At 42.5% G+C, this 18,070-nt stretch overlaps 1 protein-coding gene across 7 annotated transcripts in view; it reads right to left on the reverse strand.

Annotated features, from left to right (window-relative positions):
* The window catches only part of SFSWAP (splicing factor SWAP), an 81,240-nt gene that overhangs the window by 47,871 nt on the left and 15,299 nt on the right, over nt 1–18,070 (reverse strand). For all 7 annotated transcript variants that reach the window (XM_063086818.1, XM_063086817.1, XM_063086816.1 and 4 more), the window contains 2 exons: nt 17,526–17,638; nt 16,534–16,669 (listed from right to left, as the gene is read on the reverse strand). In XM_063086818.1, the coding sequence (XP_062942888.1) occupies nt 16,534–16,669; nt 17,526–17,638 (249 nt within the window). The remainder of the gene's footprint in view (nt 1–16,533; nt 16,670–17,525; nt 17,639–18,070) is intronic.

An 18,070-nucleotide genomic window follows, 5' to 3' on the forward strand; every position in this document is an offset into this window, starting at 1 on the left:
ATCTGTAAGAATGAAATCTAGCATTGAAGGGGTTCTTAGAGATTAGAGACCCAGTGAACAATCAATCTCCTTTCAGAAGAGCCAATGCAGGGAAGATAAGCAACATGTTTGTATTAAGAATGAAAGCAGCTTTATGGAGTCATATGGAGAAAAATATGCATATTCTTAAAAGACACACCTATTTTATTAATAAAAACACGTAAAAAAGATGGTGCTGTGTTCTGGCCGCTTGGGTGTTACTAGGCGGCTTCTCAGCTCATCATCCTCTGCGTGCCTGCAGCCTGGCGCAGGGTCTCTGATTGCCCCCATCAATGGCTGTGCCTCTTGGTCTGCTTTTCTGGGACTTTTCTAAGTTCAAGAGCTTTAAATTCCATTTACACTTGATGATTGCAGAATTCATACCTCCAGCCCTGAGGGGAACTTGTACATTAACTGCCTGCTCAACACTCCCACTTGGGCAACTCATACATATTTCAACTGAACATGTCCAGAGCAGAATCCCTGATCTCCCTGAAACCCCCATAGTCCCACCTAGGAGGTGGCCATGATGCTCGTCCTTCCAGTTCGTTGGGCCAAAGTCTAAGTCAGCCTGAGCCCTGTGTTTTCACTTGGACCCCACAGCCACCCCTGTGAGCCCAGCCCCACAGCTCTAGCACCTCCTAACCACTCTGCTAGGCTCTGCTCCTGCCCACACAGCTATATCACTCCCATGACTGAAACCTCCCAGGGTGTCCTCTCTTAACCAGGGCCACACAAGTTCCTCATCCGGGAGGCCCTCCTGTGTGATCCTGACTGTCTGCTTCTCCCACCTCATGTCCCGCTGCTGTCCCATCCCCCTACTCCATGCAGGCCTCTGTGATAACTACAGGGCTCACCCCGGACTTCCTCAGGTCTCTGGTCACAATTGCAAGACCAACCAACAACCATTGCCACCACCAACAAAATACAGGAAAGCAATATAGAGAAGTTGCAGGAAAACACTCGGCTGCAGGCTAAGAACACAGCCATTCCAGACTGGGGCAGGGGACAGAGGAATCCAACTACAAATGTCACTAAAACACAGACCGCAAGTGCAGTGAATAATGTACTACCAGCATCATTAAAAAGAGTCCACGCTATTCAATAGCGCTGCAAATAGTAAGCTAGGAATTAAAAACAGTTCTATCTGGCTGATGGCCCCTAGCACCTTGACTTCTGGGGCTCCTTGACCATATAGGTCATGAAAGATAGGTCCAAAATTTCACACACAAACTGGTACAGAAACTTGATAAAGAAGCTATTTCTGGGCCGACCCTGTGGCGCACTCGGGAGAGTGCGGCGCTGGGAGCGCAGCAGCGTGTTCCAGCCATGGGTTCGGATCCTATATAGGGATGGCCGGTGCGCTCAATGGGCAGCCGGTCACAAAAACGACAAAAAAAAAAAAAAAAAAAAAAGAAGCTATTTCTGCATTTTTCTCTTTTGAATTTTGATTATAAGATAGAGGTTTAAATATATTAATGTTACAAAGTAATCAAAAGAGAAATTAAACATGTAGTATGTGTAGATTTCAGGATGTGAGAGGTGGCCTAGTGGGGACATAGGTGAACTAAGTTTATCATGACAGGAAGACAACAGAGAAAACCTAAAGTTGATAAATCTAGAAACAGTGGTATAAGGTATTACAGGTATGGAGGTCATCACTCGAAATTCAAATACAAAACAGTTAAAAGTAAATGCCCGTGAATCGAGATTAGAAGTGAGGAGGGTTGGGTCAGATGAATACTCTTCATTAAAAAGCACTTATTATCTGACTTTTAAGGTATATACAAGAATATGTATTACCATGATTAAAATAAAAATTTAAAATATCTTAAGTATAATCAACAATGAGTACGATAGCCTGTTTATCATATTTTTGAGCTCAGAGAAAAGAGTTAAGAGAAAAAACATTATCCATGCTCCCTTTCAATATATTACTTTTTGGTCTGTCTGTCCCTTCATCTGTCCAGCCAATATTTACTAAACATGAACCTGTGTCTGAAGGTGACCCAGGGAACCCATCAGTACACACAACAGACAAGGGCTGCCCTCCCAGGGCTTCTAAACTGCAAGTGAGAGTAATGGTAAGTTAACCAATTAGTAAAACCAAGCAAGCTCAAGTCCTGATGATGGCTATAAAGACAATGACATAGGGACTTGGGGAAAGAATTTCTAGATGGTGTGGTCAGGGAGGGGCTGGCCTGAACAATGACAGGACTAGGGGGAGAGCACTGAAGGCAAATGAAGAGCCAATGCAAAGGTCCTATGGTCAGAGCCATTCCCCCATCCCCCCAGCAGACTTTGGGACAGGAAGAGCAGAGAGAGGTGGAAAGCGGGAGGTGAATTCCAAGTGACTGTGCAGAGCCAAATGGCCTCAGGAAGGGCTCTGGGATTTAAATGGGATGCGAAGCCACTAGAGTAGCAATGTGAGATGGGATTCAGTTTTTAAGATCATGCTGGCTGCTGGAGGAAGTGTGGCTGTAGGGGGGCGACTCCAAGAATTTGAGAGGTTGTAGCAGGAGGCAAGGCCAGACCAATGGTGGCTGAGACATGGAGTAGAGGTGAGATGTGCCAGATTCAGGACAGTCCTAAACAAGGTCCCAAAGGACATGCAGCTAGACTGTCCCTGGGGGGAGGCACAGAAGATATGGGCAACCCCTGAAGCTTTGGCCCAAATAACTGAGATGGGGGAGAGCGGTGAGGTTGAGAGTCCTGCTTTGGGAGCCTTAAATTTAAGATGTCTATGACACATCCAAGGGGTGATGGCAAGAAGGCAGTGAGTGCCCAGGGCTGGAGACACAGATTTGTATCAACAAGACATATGAATGTTTCCTATGAAAACAAATAATATTTGGTAAAAACTGAGTTCTTAACAAAACAGATCTTTGCTGTAAGTTTAAAGTTTGTACGGCTATCACATAAAAAGGAGTAAATAATAAGAAAAAAACAAATGTCCATAAAATTTTGATGAAATTAAAAATACAATAAAAGTGACTGACTACAGTTTTCTGTTAATATAGGTTTACTAATGAGAAGAATGGAATTCTTTTATCAGGGATAACATTTCACTTAACTAGCGTTCGCTGTCATCTAACTGACTGCAAAAGTTGGTCTGTGAAACCCATTCTTAGCCCCACCGGTTATATGACATGGGCAGTGAGCTGGATTTGGCTTTCCATGGGACTGCATGCAGTTCATCAACCCCCTGGACAAAGCGAGAATGCCTGGCATTTTCTATTTAACCCAAAGTCAAAACACCTTTTTTCCTCCCACAAACTGGAGTTTTTGTTGTTAAATGTCAATTTTTTCTAAAAAAAAGTTTGAAATGCTTTTACAATTTGGGTATTTGAAAATTTCAAAAATATTTCCAAAAGTATGGAAAAGTCATAGGAGTATAAAATCTGTCCTTAATCTCACAATCATTTTGATTTTCCTGTATTCCCTTCCATTCTTGTCCACATTTATACTGATTTCTCAAGACGCAAAGTGGATTATATTGAGAGGATGATATGCACATTCTGTAATACTCACATGGGACCTACTCTCCAATGCAGGCCAATGGTCAACCAATAAATACACTGATCTGCAATACTATGCACCGAACACGCAATATGTAGCAAATTTCCCAAACCACAATTTATGTCCATTTATTTCTATTTAGCGTTCAAGCCAGATTCTAGGAGGAAGCCAACAAGTGGCAGACTTTATTGCAAACAGTTCTGGGAACTGCCAACCCTGAAGGTCCACAGCCTGATCTGCTGCCAAGAGCTGCCACTTCCCACAGATTTATTTGCCTGAAAGACCAATATCAGAATGGATTATTTTCATGATAATTCTACCATTTAATGTAAAATTCTACAACACTACCCTTTTTGCTGAAACATCTGAAGACTCAGATCCCTGAAACAGGTATTAATTTTCGGGCCCTTCAGACTATAGCAGCCTGCTTGATTTAAGAATTTTATTCTGCCTGCTGTTAGCTATGCTTTCTTCACTTTTAAGACCTGTACCACAGGAGGCATCAAAATTATATGAGTTTAGATATTAGGCACCAACAACACAATTCAATAATAATTGCTATTATTACCAAATTCTGTATTTTAAAGGGTGAGGAAAGTGCCTAACAATCCCAAGGGATGTTAGGAGCCTTCAAAGTCCTCTAGAATGAGAATTAGAGAAAACAGCTGAGAAGTTCTCTCTCTCTCTCTTTTTAAGTTTCTCTTTTCCACTCAATTATCTCCATTCTCAAGACATCTGGCCTCACCTCCTGGACTCAGGTAATTTTCAAGAATTCCTAAAAGATCCCTTCTGGCCATCATTTCTTTTAGGCAGGGTAGTTATCTACTAGCTCTATAATATAAAATCTTGAATTGTAAGGAAAAAAAATAAAGTCAAACCAAAAACTCAAGATGTGACATCCACAGTTTTTAAGTAAAAAAAAAGTTACTGCCTTTTCTACCCCCCCCCCCAACATTTAAAAAGCTCATCATACACTGTGTGATCTATTTGGCTCATAATACACTGTGTCTCAACAATTTCTGACTTAGATAAAGCCTTGAGACCACCCCAGCACAACAGAGAATGACTATCAGTGTTCTGTTAATGAGCTTGCACGTGTCAAAGCATATTTGAGAAAACAAAAGCTTAACATGTAGTCCACCACAATCACACTGGATTTTATTTGCTTTGTTGTAACCTCCAGACAACCCAGTATCTTAAAAAAATTCCCCACACAAAAGGAAACTTGTTTTGACATCACCAAATGGGAATAGGAAAATCTGAATGGTTTCTGTAGTGCTGCAAGAATATTACATTTGTAAAGTTGGGAAACTACCAAAATGACTCAGGTTCAGACATATGAACATGCTACTCTAATTTTAGCCCAACGTATTTAAAAGTCATCACTCTCTCTTTGGCAAATGAAATTTTCCTCCAGAAAAGCATCTGTAAACATACCTTAAAATCTTCATCACTGACCCTCAAGTAAAAAGTTTTGAATTTTTAATATCACATTGAGGTTTTAGAGACTTTTTACATAAAAATAGCTGCTAGAGAGTTCCGGGTAAAGACAGCAAGTGGCTAAAGTAGGACCTGAGCCCCACCATGGAGAAATGCAGGCAGAAGCCCACAGCCTGTGGGGGACCCTGGCAGTGCAGGGAAGGGGGCATGGGGATGTGGGCCCTGATGGGGGAAGGAAATTCTCTCTGGGACATTTTTAGGGTTTCACAGAAGACCACACTTGGTAAAGAAGACAAAGGAGCTGGAAGGAGGGGAGCAGTATGGGAATGAAGAGGCACGCGACTCTGGGAATGCACTCCAGCAAAAGAAATGGAAGGAAGGAGAGTGGCACGCGAACGGCAGGAAATATGACCCAAGGGACCTCTGAGCTTTCTGGGCCACAGATGAATCTGGGATGACAGGAATTCAATAAAGCACAAAGAGAAGGAAAAATAACCAAATGAGATAAAAAAGAATGCTGCCAAGCAGGGGTTAGCAAATGGGCTTGCTCCTGTCTTGTAAGCCCATAATGCAGAATGGCTTTTGCGTTTTTAAACGGTCAAGGAAAAAACGAACAAAAAAATAATATTTCATGATGCAAAAATTACATGAAACTCAAATTTTCGTGTCTACAGATTAGGTCTAAATGGCGCCCACCACGCTCGCTTGCCTAGGGGTAAGCTGTAGCTGCTTTCATGCCACAGAGAGAGCTGGGCAGCTGCAACTGAGACCACACGGCCCACAAAGTGTTATTACCTGGACCTTTACAGAAAGTCTGCAGCTCCTTGCTATAGCGCTTAGAAAATAAGCTGAGGACCCAGATACCACGTTTAGAGAACCAATAAAATGTAAACTGTAAGAAATACAATAAACAGGGTTAAAAAAAAAAAATCAAGTCACCAACACAGAAGATGGGCAAAATCATGCTGAATGCCGAAGAGAAACACAGACTAAAGCAAGAAAGGGAAAATGACAGACTCAGAATAACAGGATGATCCAAAATAAAGAAACTGACTGGCTAGTTAGCTCAGCTGGTTAGAGCACGGTGCTGATAACATCGAGGTCCAGAGTCCAATCAAGTATTGGCCAGCTGCCTAAACAAAACAAAACAAAACAAAAACGGCCAAGAGATGAATCAAATGAACTCAAATGGAGAAGCTGTGGTGGAAAAACTAATCCACTCAACCACAGAGCTAAGACTAAGCAACTAGGGAATTATAGTTACAGAACAGAACATAAATATTCTTTATAGACTCTCATAAAAATAATGCTTCTAACAAAAATCAGGAATTAGGGGAGGAGTGAGAGTATTTTATGAGGACTAATTTCCTCTAGTTTCAAAATAATGTTGAAGATAAAAACATACAGCTTTAAAAAAATCTACAATCACAATTTCTCAATGTTCTCCTAATCTTTTTTTCTTAACCCAGTAAACGGTTCTTTCAGAACTGAATTCCTGAGGTATGGAAGAAACTTATATCTGAAGTTGAGCATTTACTTCACTTTGATTTTAGATCATAGGTTCTTCTGTTAAATTCAAGTAAAATAAAGTTTATTTCTGTTTTAACATAAGTATTTCTACAGACACAAACAATGTTTAATCCGCGTCTCTGCGTGAAGATGATCTTTGTACTCCACAGATATGAGCTTCTTTCTTTTCCTTGGTATTTACCACGACTACCTCAGTCTTTCCCACTGTGTCAGTGAGGTTCACTAATGTTAGTAATGCTATTTCTGGATGGTGGAATCTTGGGTAATTTTTTTTCTTCCTTCCTTTTACCTCTCTTGACTTACAATAAAACCATTTTTAAAAAAAGGTTTGGAAAATAAGCACTTCAAGATGATGATTTGTAGAAAAAAGAAACCATCATAAACAACAGCAAAAGCATGTTTAAAAAATTGGGGTAGAAGAAAATATCTAGTCTAGCCACATGGTTTAACGTCACTTAAGCTATTTATAGAATAAAACATTAAGGTAAACTGAGCTGGCATTTAAAAAAACCCATAGGCTATAATAGTGGACAGTATTTCAGTATTGCCTCCTGCATAATTAATTTTATTATCCTCTTCTGTAAAGAAAGCTGAATAGCAGAAGGCAACTAAGTAATAATAAAAAACAAAGAGCACGAAAAACAGTTCATTGTCAGGCTGATAAATAAAAAATATTGTAGTTTTACACATCTATATTTAAAGAACTTCTAGAAAAAAATCTTTTAAAATAAAAATAGATGCTTTCTTCCTAGGCTGCCAAAATCTAGGAAAATCTCTGTCAGAAAGTAAATAAGAATGGACTGAGTATATCCTGTAGTGATTATTAATACAAGTAGTATAAATGGAGATGGAAAACATCAGTGACTCCAGCCACCCCCAATGAGTCATAGCAGTGCCAGGTACTGCAAGTCTTTGTGAGGAAAAATGGTGTTACAGGGGCTGCTTCAGCCTAAACAAAGTACACTAAGCTGATGAAACATTCTTGAAACTGCATGTTAAAATCACAGACTGGTAAAGAATTAATTCAGTACACTAGTTTAGTCTCAAAATAAACATCACATAAGTCTGCATGGTTTCTGAGAAGGTAATAAGCCATTGTAAAAAACATGAGCAGCACAAACGGGCAGGTGAAGTCAGGCACTCCCCTCAAGTCCAACCTGATTCTTGCAGCTCCTCCTCTCTGAGCTGACCAAGGGTGCAAGTTTTGTCCCTGTCCTTTTAGACACTGACACAGAAGCCTAGGTACAGATGTTTCCCTCCACTTCTAACTTGGACACAACTAGCTTCACATTGGCCCTCCTCTTCTGTACCCTGCCAGCTTCCTCACGCCTGGCCAGCATCCCAGCATCCCACTGGAGTGTGCCCAGTCCTGGTTCCACACATCCTCTTCTGAGGACAAGAGGCCATCTTGGTCCTTTGTGACTACTAAAAACCTTACTTACAATGATATTCTTGTAGCCATACTTTTCACATATATTTGTGGATTAAGGCTGAAATCTGGGTCAAAAGCATGTGCATTTTAAGTTCTGGTATATTCTGCCAGTATGCCCTCCTCATCAGTTGTACAAATCTGCACTCCCACTGATAATGCATGACTGCCTGTCAACCTTCTTCTTCTCTGCTTAAGTGACAGCCTAAAAATGGCATTTCACGTAGGCTTCGCCTGCATTTCTTTTATTTATTCTCTATTCTTCACATACCCAAACTTGTATATATGAAATAACGTTTCATCAGCCTGGGATTCTCAATTCTATCCTGAGACATGTAATTGCAGAGTGTTCTTGTGTGCCTGTGAGTGTAGCCCTTGCTGCTATAACACGGACCCTCATATTCCTAACACACTTGTGCAGTCGGGTTTAAATGAAGCCTTGGAATTGCGTCTTCTATGGAGGTTGGGCTCTAAAGTCACAAGATATGACACCATTTGAGTGGGTAGGGAGGGTAAACCTTTAAAAAATGTATGGCCATTTTTACCTCTGTGAATTATTCATACTGCAGTTCATCCTCCCCTCCCCACTGCCATTTGATTATAAAAGCTGTTTATACATTAAAGACATTTTCGTTCTGCTTTCACAATGGTTTTATTTTTTCCATTAGTTGTATATATTAAAGTCTGTTAGTTTAAAATAGATGATTCTTCATCCTGCTGAACTATCCTCACTTTCCCAAGAATTTTCTCAACTGGCATCTACATCTGGAAGTGATTTTGCTGTTGGACAAAAGCGAAGTTCTAATGTGATGTTTTCCAAATAGCTTTTCCTGATGCCTCTTTCCGTAAGACACCCCTTCCTTGTCAGTTTGCTGCTTCCTCTTCAAAGTACTTGTTTTCACTTGGGTCTGCCTCCAGGGTGCTCACTCGTTCCTTCCCTGGCAGAGCTTCCTGATTGCTGTGCTCACACCATCTCGTCCTGAGCACAAGGCCAAGCTCACCTTCCTGGGTGAGCCAGGGCCACAGCACATACCAGGGAAGAGCAGGCTCCTGTTTAGAAGGCTGGGCCTTTTTGCTTTTAGAAGTAGTATTTTTCTCTTAATAACTTTTTCCTGCTAAACTTACTGCAATTATGTATTTAATTAAAATTTATGTGAACAAAATTTCAGTAAGAGAATTATTGTTCCTGTGAAAATGAAGCTGAATGCTTTGGAGAGATCAGATAAAAGGCCAAATGCTTAAAAAAACTGTAGTGCAACTAGAGAAGGGAGATATCACTGCACAGGCCTTGAAATAATACAACGTAAACCCAGCATTCTGCTACTGGGGTGGTTCGTGCTCAGCTCACTTTTCAGAAATCCAGACTGGTCATGGGGGTTCTGCACGCCGAGTGTGGCTCACGAGGAGGGCCATGGGATGCCTGAGGCCAAAGGAACGGCCTTGTACACATGGCAAAAGACAGGTGAACAGCACATATTCTTGTTTCAAATTATAAGAGGTTTCAGGTCCACACATAGCATTTTAAGACTTGTCTTAACCACATATTTTGTTTAAACCACCAACTATTTAGGCACTGAGAAGACTCTGGTGCCTCCCAGCCTCTGCTGCTCCACCACTGTAATATCAGATTTTATTATCTGATAGGGCATGCCTCCTTTTATTTTACTCTTTTTCAAATTTATCAAATTCTGGCTCAGTATTTTTAATAAAACCATAGAATCATTTTGTTAGGATAATAAAAAACCACCCCACACTGGATCTTACCAATGTGAAGCCTTTAAGATATTCTAGAAATAACTGACATTCAGTGTTTCCATTCCGAATATGATAAAGTGCTTCTTTTAAATAAAATAAATGAACATCCTAATTGTAAAAATGGGAAAACAGAGGCCTAGAGAAGTAAAGTAACCTGCCCAAAGGTGGCATGACAAAGCAGACCTGTCTTTTTAGAAAGTGTGTACACATCCACACAGAGTGGAAGGACAGATGTCCCATGGTTACAATGGTTATCTCTGCATGGTGAGGTTATGGGGACCCAGTCTGCTTTGGGCTTTTATGTACTTTCTGAGTTTCTCTTGTCCTCCAAATCCAAATCCTTAACTCGTCACTGCTTCCAGCCAGGGAAGCCAGCTCTCTGTATAGTCTGGGGTGGCCACCTTGCTGCCTCCCACTTCTGTGATCATGGCAGAATAGCTCATCGTTCAGGTTACAGTAAGAGTGTGACCTTCAGAGACAAGAGCATGACCTTCAAAGACAGCGCTCGCACCCCTCCTGCCATGTCTGCCTCTGGGCACAGGCACTCCTGCCTTCACTGACCTGGCATGTCCCACCTCCTGACAGCTGAGGGGATGTTTACAGTAACAGCAGTACAGCAGCTCCATCTCTGTGTTCACACGCCTGCTCCCTGGGACTCACGTGCACATACATTTACACATGTACCAATGTAGAGATGCTGAAATGCGTCCACTGAATTCAAGGTGCCTGTGTACCTGTTTTCTCCTATAAAACACCAGATGGTTCTGGAACTTTTATTTTCCATTTTTCTGAAGTTATTCACTCGGTAAACATTCCTGGGAACCCATGTGGCTGTGGAATGAGAAAGGGCACATTGGCCAGAGAAGGACGTAGCATGTACCCTGATGAGGCTCCCCGCTGGGGCCCATGCATGCTCGAATACATACAACGGCATATGCTGCACTTACGATGAAATCTGAAGCAGAAGGACAGTAACAACAGACAACAGGCCCTGGCTTAGTAAGGGGGATGCATGGGGGGTGGTGGCACTCTTTCTGACCTCCTGTGGTCACTCATTTTGGTCACAGTCTTCTCATTCCCCCTTCATGTTCATTTTATAGGCCTCTTGGGTGAGGGCTTGGTTAGTCACAGATTCGTTCTTCTCTTCACGAGAACCAAAAGTCTGTAATTTTACTATTCTTAGTTGTGGGGCAAAGACACGAATCTGATCTGCAGGTCCTGTCCTGTGTGTGCTGCAGCCAGCCCACTGTCCAGCCTCCGTGACCTCAAAAGTGACAGAAATAAGCCATAAGCATGCTCTGTGCTGAGTCCTGCCATCCACTGTCTAGGATGGCGACGCTCTGGTGCCTCCCAGCCTCTGCTGTTCCACCACTTGTCAGCCAAGCTGTCAGGTCTCAGAGGACTATGCCAGGCAGCAGACACTCACCCAGACAGGAGCAAAGTTCCTGATGATGCTGACAAGTCCACAGGGTGTGCTAAGCCACTCCCAAGTGACACCCAGCCCATTAGCTGCTGCACTGCCCCACCCTAGGGTGGAGATCAGCTCTCCTGAGTGTCTGTTTGGCGTAAGACTTCCTCATCTGAAAGACAGGCCTCAGGGAACGAAGCTCCAGCCTTGGGGAGGTGGCAGACCCCAGGAGGGCTGCTGCTCTGTGGCAGGGAGACAAGCCCAAACAGGCAGGCTTCAGGGACCATCCTGCCTGGCCCACCACCTCATCTAGACTGTGACCCCAGGCCACGTCCCTCTGGGCCTGTCCTGATGAGGTAGCTATGGATGCCTGTGTCCTTCTGGGCTATGTCACAGACCTGTCTCCCCTCTTCCTCTTTCCTGTGTACAGCGCCTGACCATGAGCCTCCCAGGAAACAGTGAAGGAACCTCTTGAGAGTGCAGAGTTCCTGCCTCTAGCCTCTATGCCAAAGACACATCTGGTGCCAGGCCTGGGCTTCACTCAGTGACAAGGAAGAGGCAATGCTTACACAGATGTTTAGATGCTTAAATACTATAGGCACCACTGTCTGGTTCTCATAATGTATACTCTATAGACAGCTGCTGACTCATGATGGTTCAACTTACAATTTTTTGACATTACGATGGGTTTATTGGGATGCAACCTCAGCATAAGTGGTGGAGCATCTGACCTTTAATATTGTAAAATTTCCCTCCCAAAAAGTTATCAGTAATTTTAGTAATTTTTAAGATAGCTTTCTAATAACTTCCTAGAGTATTTTCCCAAGTGCAAATCTTCTGAAAACTACTTAAATGTCTGTGAATATTATTCCTTCTCCGTATGAAGCCAGTTGTTTAAGAAACAGGAAGGTCATGCGTACATGCCCAGAGCATGGAAAGTAACACATTAGAACTATAGGAATAATAGATTTTGCACAAAATCCCATGGGAACAACACAGTGACCACACTGGGTAGATGAGAGGGTGAAGAGGAGTGAGCCCAGTGCTGCCTGTGGGCAGTGGCAGCAGAAATGGTAGATCTGTCTCAACTGCAGCTCTCCTAAGTGGGGCCAGCCAGTGCCCAGAACGAAAAGGGCTCCCCCAGAGCCTTTCTCTGCACTGGCTGAAGCAGTGATTTTGAAATAGTCTATCAGCTTCATGTACTGTATTCACAGAGTCTTCAGGCACAGCCAATGAACAGGATCTTTTCCTCAGGCAGCTTAGCACCATCCTTGTGGCACGATGAGAAGCAGCTCAGGAACAGCCTGTGTGGATGCAGCCTCAAGACACACGGGATCAAGTCATGGGCTACTCTTGTCCTTATTACCACAGTGTTTCAAATACTAGAATTATTCCATGAACTCTGTTTTACTTTGTTTCTTAAGTATAACTGTAATGCACACTCATAAAAATTTGGAAAATAAAAGTATGCAGAGGAAAAAAAGTCAACACAATGCTATTTCTCAGAGGCAACTCTGGGCCTACTATTATTTTTTGCACAGTTCTCTCCAGCTTATCTATTATTATTATTATTATTATTATTATTTTTTTTTGTAAAGATGACCGGTAAGGGGATCTTAACCCTTGACTTGGTGTTGTCAGCACCACACTCTCCCAAGTGAGCTAACTGGCCATCCCTATATAGGGATCCGAACCCATGGCCTTGGTGTTATCAGTACCGCACTCTCGCAAGTGAGCCATGGGCCAGCCCTTTATCTTTTATTTATTTATTTTTATTTATTTATTTATTTATTTTTTAAAAAGATGACCGGTAAGGGGATCTCAACCCTTGGCTTGGTGTTGTCAGCACCATGCTCAGCCAGTGAGCAAACCGGCCATCCCTATATAGGATCCGAACCCGTGGCCTTGGTGTTATCAGCACCGCACTCTACCGAGTGAGCCACAGGCCGGCCTCTTTATCTTTTATTTTAAACATAATTGAGAACCTGCTGTGTTAATATTTTGTGACTAACTAACATTATAGAGATGAACTTTAAAAAAATATAAATTGAACTCTAGCATATGAAAACTAAAACCAAAAACCATTTTCGAATTTTCCTGTTTGAACTGCATTTGTAAATAAATGCCTTTATTGATGACTGATTACAAACCAATAGAAATCAGTCTGTGGATTACAGGCAGTTCCCAAATTATGACTGACCCTGGTAGAGAAATGATACCTGCCAATGGCTGATAACTGCCAAACAAGATCCTAGATGCCTCAGCTCCTTCACTGCAAAACAACGAAGGCAAAGACAAGGTCATCAGGGACATCTACCCATGGAACTGCAAGAGCTCACAGAGTTCTGAGTCAGGCAGAACAAGAAATTCCAAACAGCAGCAGAAAGAGATGGCAAGAAGTGAGGCCCTGGAGGAGCCCAGAAGCGAGGAGAAGGTGGGGCCGATGATGCAGAGGCTTCCCTCCTCCTGCAGCAGCCACCACTCTCCCCAGGCTCGCATGGAACATGCAGGATGGTAATGGTGCCATGCCAAATCCCCCTCATTCCATAAAGGGACAGTGGACTTCGTGCACCTGAGTACAGGGGTTTTTACATTGATTTTTGCTGGGTTTTAATGTAATTTAGATCCCAGGTTCTAGCTCCTGGCTCTCCTTGGAAACTAGAACCAGGCCACCTCTCCCACCCTATGGTCTCTTTGGATCCTGGACAGGCAGCTGTGGTGGTGAGCCTGAGGACTGCTGCTCATAAAGGGACCCTCTGGGCTGCTGGCAGGAGCCTGTGTCTAAAACCTATAAACCTTCATCAGATACGCTTACTCTCACCAAAACTCCAGATCCCAAATGCCTATTCTTACCATGTCCATCACTTTCACTGTGCAGAAAAGTTGATTTCAAAACAACTGCTGAGGGGAGGAAGTGGTTACCCCTCGGTGTCCCCTGCTGGAGCACTTCCTACTGGGAGTTAAGGATCAGGAAGGAACATGATGACAGCACCCTCACACTGCCCGCAGGGCCGAACAGAGCAAGCTCAGGATTCTCCCAGAGGCTGTTGAGGCTCATCTCTGGCCCCTGTGGGCCACTGGTGGCTGTGGGATGGAATGAAGCACACAGCTCTGGGAGCCCTGCGGTGAACTCCCTGGAATCTGTTTACGACTCATTCAAGCCATTATCCAGCACAAGACCATGGGATGCTGTGCATCACAGAGGGGCCGCTCTCACCTGCTCCCCATCCTACCCAGCCCTACAGGGTTTATGCACATGCTGCACCACAACTGAGCTCTGTATTTAACTGTATGTCCATTAGTGGTAAACAGAGCAAATAATCAAGGTCACTCCTCTTCACCCACTTGAATTTCTATTTCTCTCCTTTGCAACAGAGTGTAATGGCTTTAGAGATCTAGTGGATGTGCACAAACATTTGACTCAAGCAAATTCAACAACAGGCTTGAAAGGTAAAGCAAGACGTGCACAAACGTGCATTTGACTCAAGCAAATTCTACGACAGGCTTGAAAAGTAAAGCAGGCAAGCTGCAGGCCTGGCTCTCAGTGAGCAAGTGCTCACACAGAGTACATGCTGAGGCAGAGTCTCCCAGTCGTAGCTAATTCCAGGTCCTTGTGACGCCTGAGTGTGAGCTTTGCATGGTGCTGAGTGGGCATAGGGTTTAAAGGTAGGCCAGGTATAGGAATCTATCCAAAAACCCACACTGTGGGAGCTGGGCATTAGGAGTGACCTACAGATGCTGCAGGAACACCTGCCCAAGTGTGATGCTTACCTTACATGCTGACCACAGAACCTAATCACGAAGTAAAATGCAACTCTGTGACACAGTATCTCCTCTATGATCTGCATGCTTAAAGAGATTTGAGTTGACTTGATCCAATCATCTAAAGAAATTATCTAAGTTCTTAACTGTAAGAGATTTGCTGGGACACATGCAGAAAGTTCACTGAAGTAACTGATTTTTAAAGTCTAAAAATGTCAATTTAGCATATGAAAATGTGTGATACATTAGTGGGTGCCAGCGCTAAATGGGAAGTACAAAAGGGCACAGTTATGTTTAACAAAAGCTTGTTCCAAATAAAGAGCAGCTTACACTTAACACAGAATCAATCTCAGGCTGTACTGAAGGAGACAAGCATTATAGACGGATTCATTATATCAGATTTGAATGTGAAGTAGACAGAATAGATTAATTCCTTTGCTAAAGGTTCTTCTCTCACTCAACATTTAACGTTGGAATAAAATAATTTAAAAGACCTGATATTGAGACCAAGGTCAAACACTTTCAAATGACCTCTTGAACAGAACTTTAAGATTTACCTTCAATAAATAATCTTTACATAATTAAAAAGATAAAAGGATAGCAATCAATGAGAAATTGATTACAAAAGAAATGTAACTGTGGTGCACATCATATGCTGTCTTATGTTACGTGCGTGTCTTTTTAAAGAAAGCAATCGTGGCAGACAACACTTGCGTCTACCCAATCCCACTCTCTCTGTTCTTTTTAACAGAACTGTGTGTCTACCCAACACTATATGTCAACACTAGCACAGGATGACAATGTCATCACAGAATTGTCTATAGTATGGACAATAGCATGTGTCTACCCAACACCCACTCTCCGTTATTAAATGAACTGTATGTCTCCCCAACACTGTATGTCAACAATAGCACAGGATTACAATACCATCACAAAACTGTCTACAGTATAGACAACAGTATGTCTATCCAATATCCACTATCTCTGTTCTTTTGAACAGAACTGTGTGTCTACCCAATATCATATGTCAACCTAGGACAGTATTACAATATCACAGAATTGTCTACAGTACAGATAACAGCATGTGTCTACCCAATACCCACTCTCCTTGTTCTTCCTAACAGAACTATGGGTCCACCCAATATCATACACCAATACTAGTACAGCATTACAATACCATCACAAACTGTCTATGGTACAGACAATAGCATGTGTCTACACAATACCCACTCTCCCTGTTCTCCTTAACAGAACTTTGATTTTGTTTAGGGCAGCAATGTGTCCAACTGAAGGCCCCATTTCCCAGCCTCCACTGCAGGTAGGCAAGAGCATGTGACCCTGTTCTCATCAATAAGAGTTAAAGGAAGAAACTAGGTGTGGCTTCTGGGAAGACTGCTAGAGGGGAAGAACCAGCCAGCATCCACTTCCTGCCTTTGCCCTTCTTCTTCTTCCTTCCTGGAATGCAGAGTTGATGCTGGAGATGGGGCAGCCATCTTGCCAACATTAGGTCAAGCAAAAAGCATCCTCCCTCAAGGCACCACATACTAGGTCTGGATGGCCCACCTTCACACTGGCTGCATGAAGAGGAGAGAACCCTGGGTGGCTAGAGCCCTGTAGCTGCTCTGTCACAGACAGCTGGGTACAGGTCAGGATGCAAACAGAGAGTACTCACAGTCTGCCGTGTACTCCACCTGGGAGGGCTGCACAGGTGTGCCGTCTGCAGTGTGTGGTGTGGGGGCAGAATTGTCAGCCTGCGCTTTACGGACAAGTGCTGCTAGGGGGTGATCCGGGTCCACCACCTTCAAGGGCTACAGACAGAAAAGACACACGGCGTTAGCCTTTTCTGTATTCTGAACCATGCAGAACTTCCGTTGTAAAAAGGCTCAAGTCAACTTTAGAATACAGTGTATATGCCTGAGAAAAATCTCAACACACACATGCACACACATGCACGTGCACACACAAAGGTCCTGACTCAGTGTGGCCAAGTCTCCAGCTGGTTATGAGTTCCAGAGAAACTGAATAACGCATGGCTTCAATCTCTGTAATAACTACTTAGGAAAGGAAGGAGGTAGGATCAGGACTAGACTGCTACTGATAAAAGTGTGAACACCTAAACTCACACAAAACTTGACACCTTGTCTGTCCTCAGAAATTTCTGATTCTAAATCACTAACAGTTTTTATATTCTAATCAATCGGGAATCATTCCCTCAAGGAAATGATTTTCAGCATGACTGCTGAAAACCATATGCTTCAGTCTAATGAACTCCTGTTTTTTATATTACAAATGGCAGAGCGAGTGGAGTGAGTTAACTGCAAGATAATGCTGAGTGATTTCTTTATAAGGATGGGGGAAGATCATAAGTAAAAACATTTATTTAAAACCTATCTATGAAGGTAACAGAGGACTTCAAGAAGTTCATATTCTGAATACCTATAAAATCCAATCCTATAATGAAATCTACATGACAAAACAATTTCTAACTCTTAACCAACAGTCTACTTATTTGCCACCAAGCTAAAAACAAAAATGCACAGTACACCTCAAAGATGATAAAATAAGATATAGCTATCACACAGAGGAAATGGCACGCTTAATAGTTTCCAAAATTAAATTTGTTGTTATGGCATAAAAAACCATAGTTCAATAAGGGATAAAAACCTTCATCAGCTCTTCAAGGCGGCTGCACTTCTTAGAGGCAAAGAGAGATGGGTGCAGGTAATTCCCATCTTCTTCTTCGTCATCATCTTCATTGTCAGAGCTGACCCCTGATTCTGAAATCAAATCACATTTGAAGGTTTTGGTGTAAAATGAGAGAAAAAAAGTACAAAAAATTATGTAAAAACTTAGAAGCAGACAAAGGCAGAGCTACATATAATTGCTTCTTGGTTGTCTGTCCAAAAATCACTTTTGGAAAATATTCCCTACAGTTACCCAGGTTGTTCAGAAGAAAGTCAAACAGAAAGGAGCCCAGGCCTTGAACATCTGGCAATAACTTTTAACATAATTTATTTAACCATTTCATTTTTGTGGACATGTATAATATAACCTTATGGCCCTAAACACTCTGGTACAAGTACACTGGTAGAATAATCTGACAAAGTATGAAAGTCACTGTTTTCTTCATGAAATGTTAAGCACCTGAAATCAGATGAAAAATTTCTAACCGAGATGATTATGTTCTGATAGCATCAATGCAAGTATAA

The sequence above is a fragment of the Cynocephalus volans genome, chromosome 2 (genome assembly GCF_027409185.1).
Source record: "Cynocephalus volans isolate mCynVol1 chromosome 2, mCynVol1.pri, whole genome shotgun sequence".
NCBI classification, from domain to species: domain Eukaryota; kingdom Metazoa; phylum Chordata; class Mammalia; order Dermoptera; family Cynocephalidae; genus Cynocephalus; species Cynocephalus volans.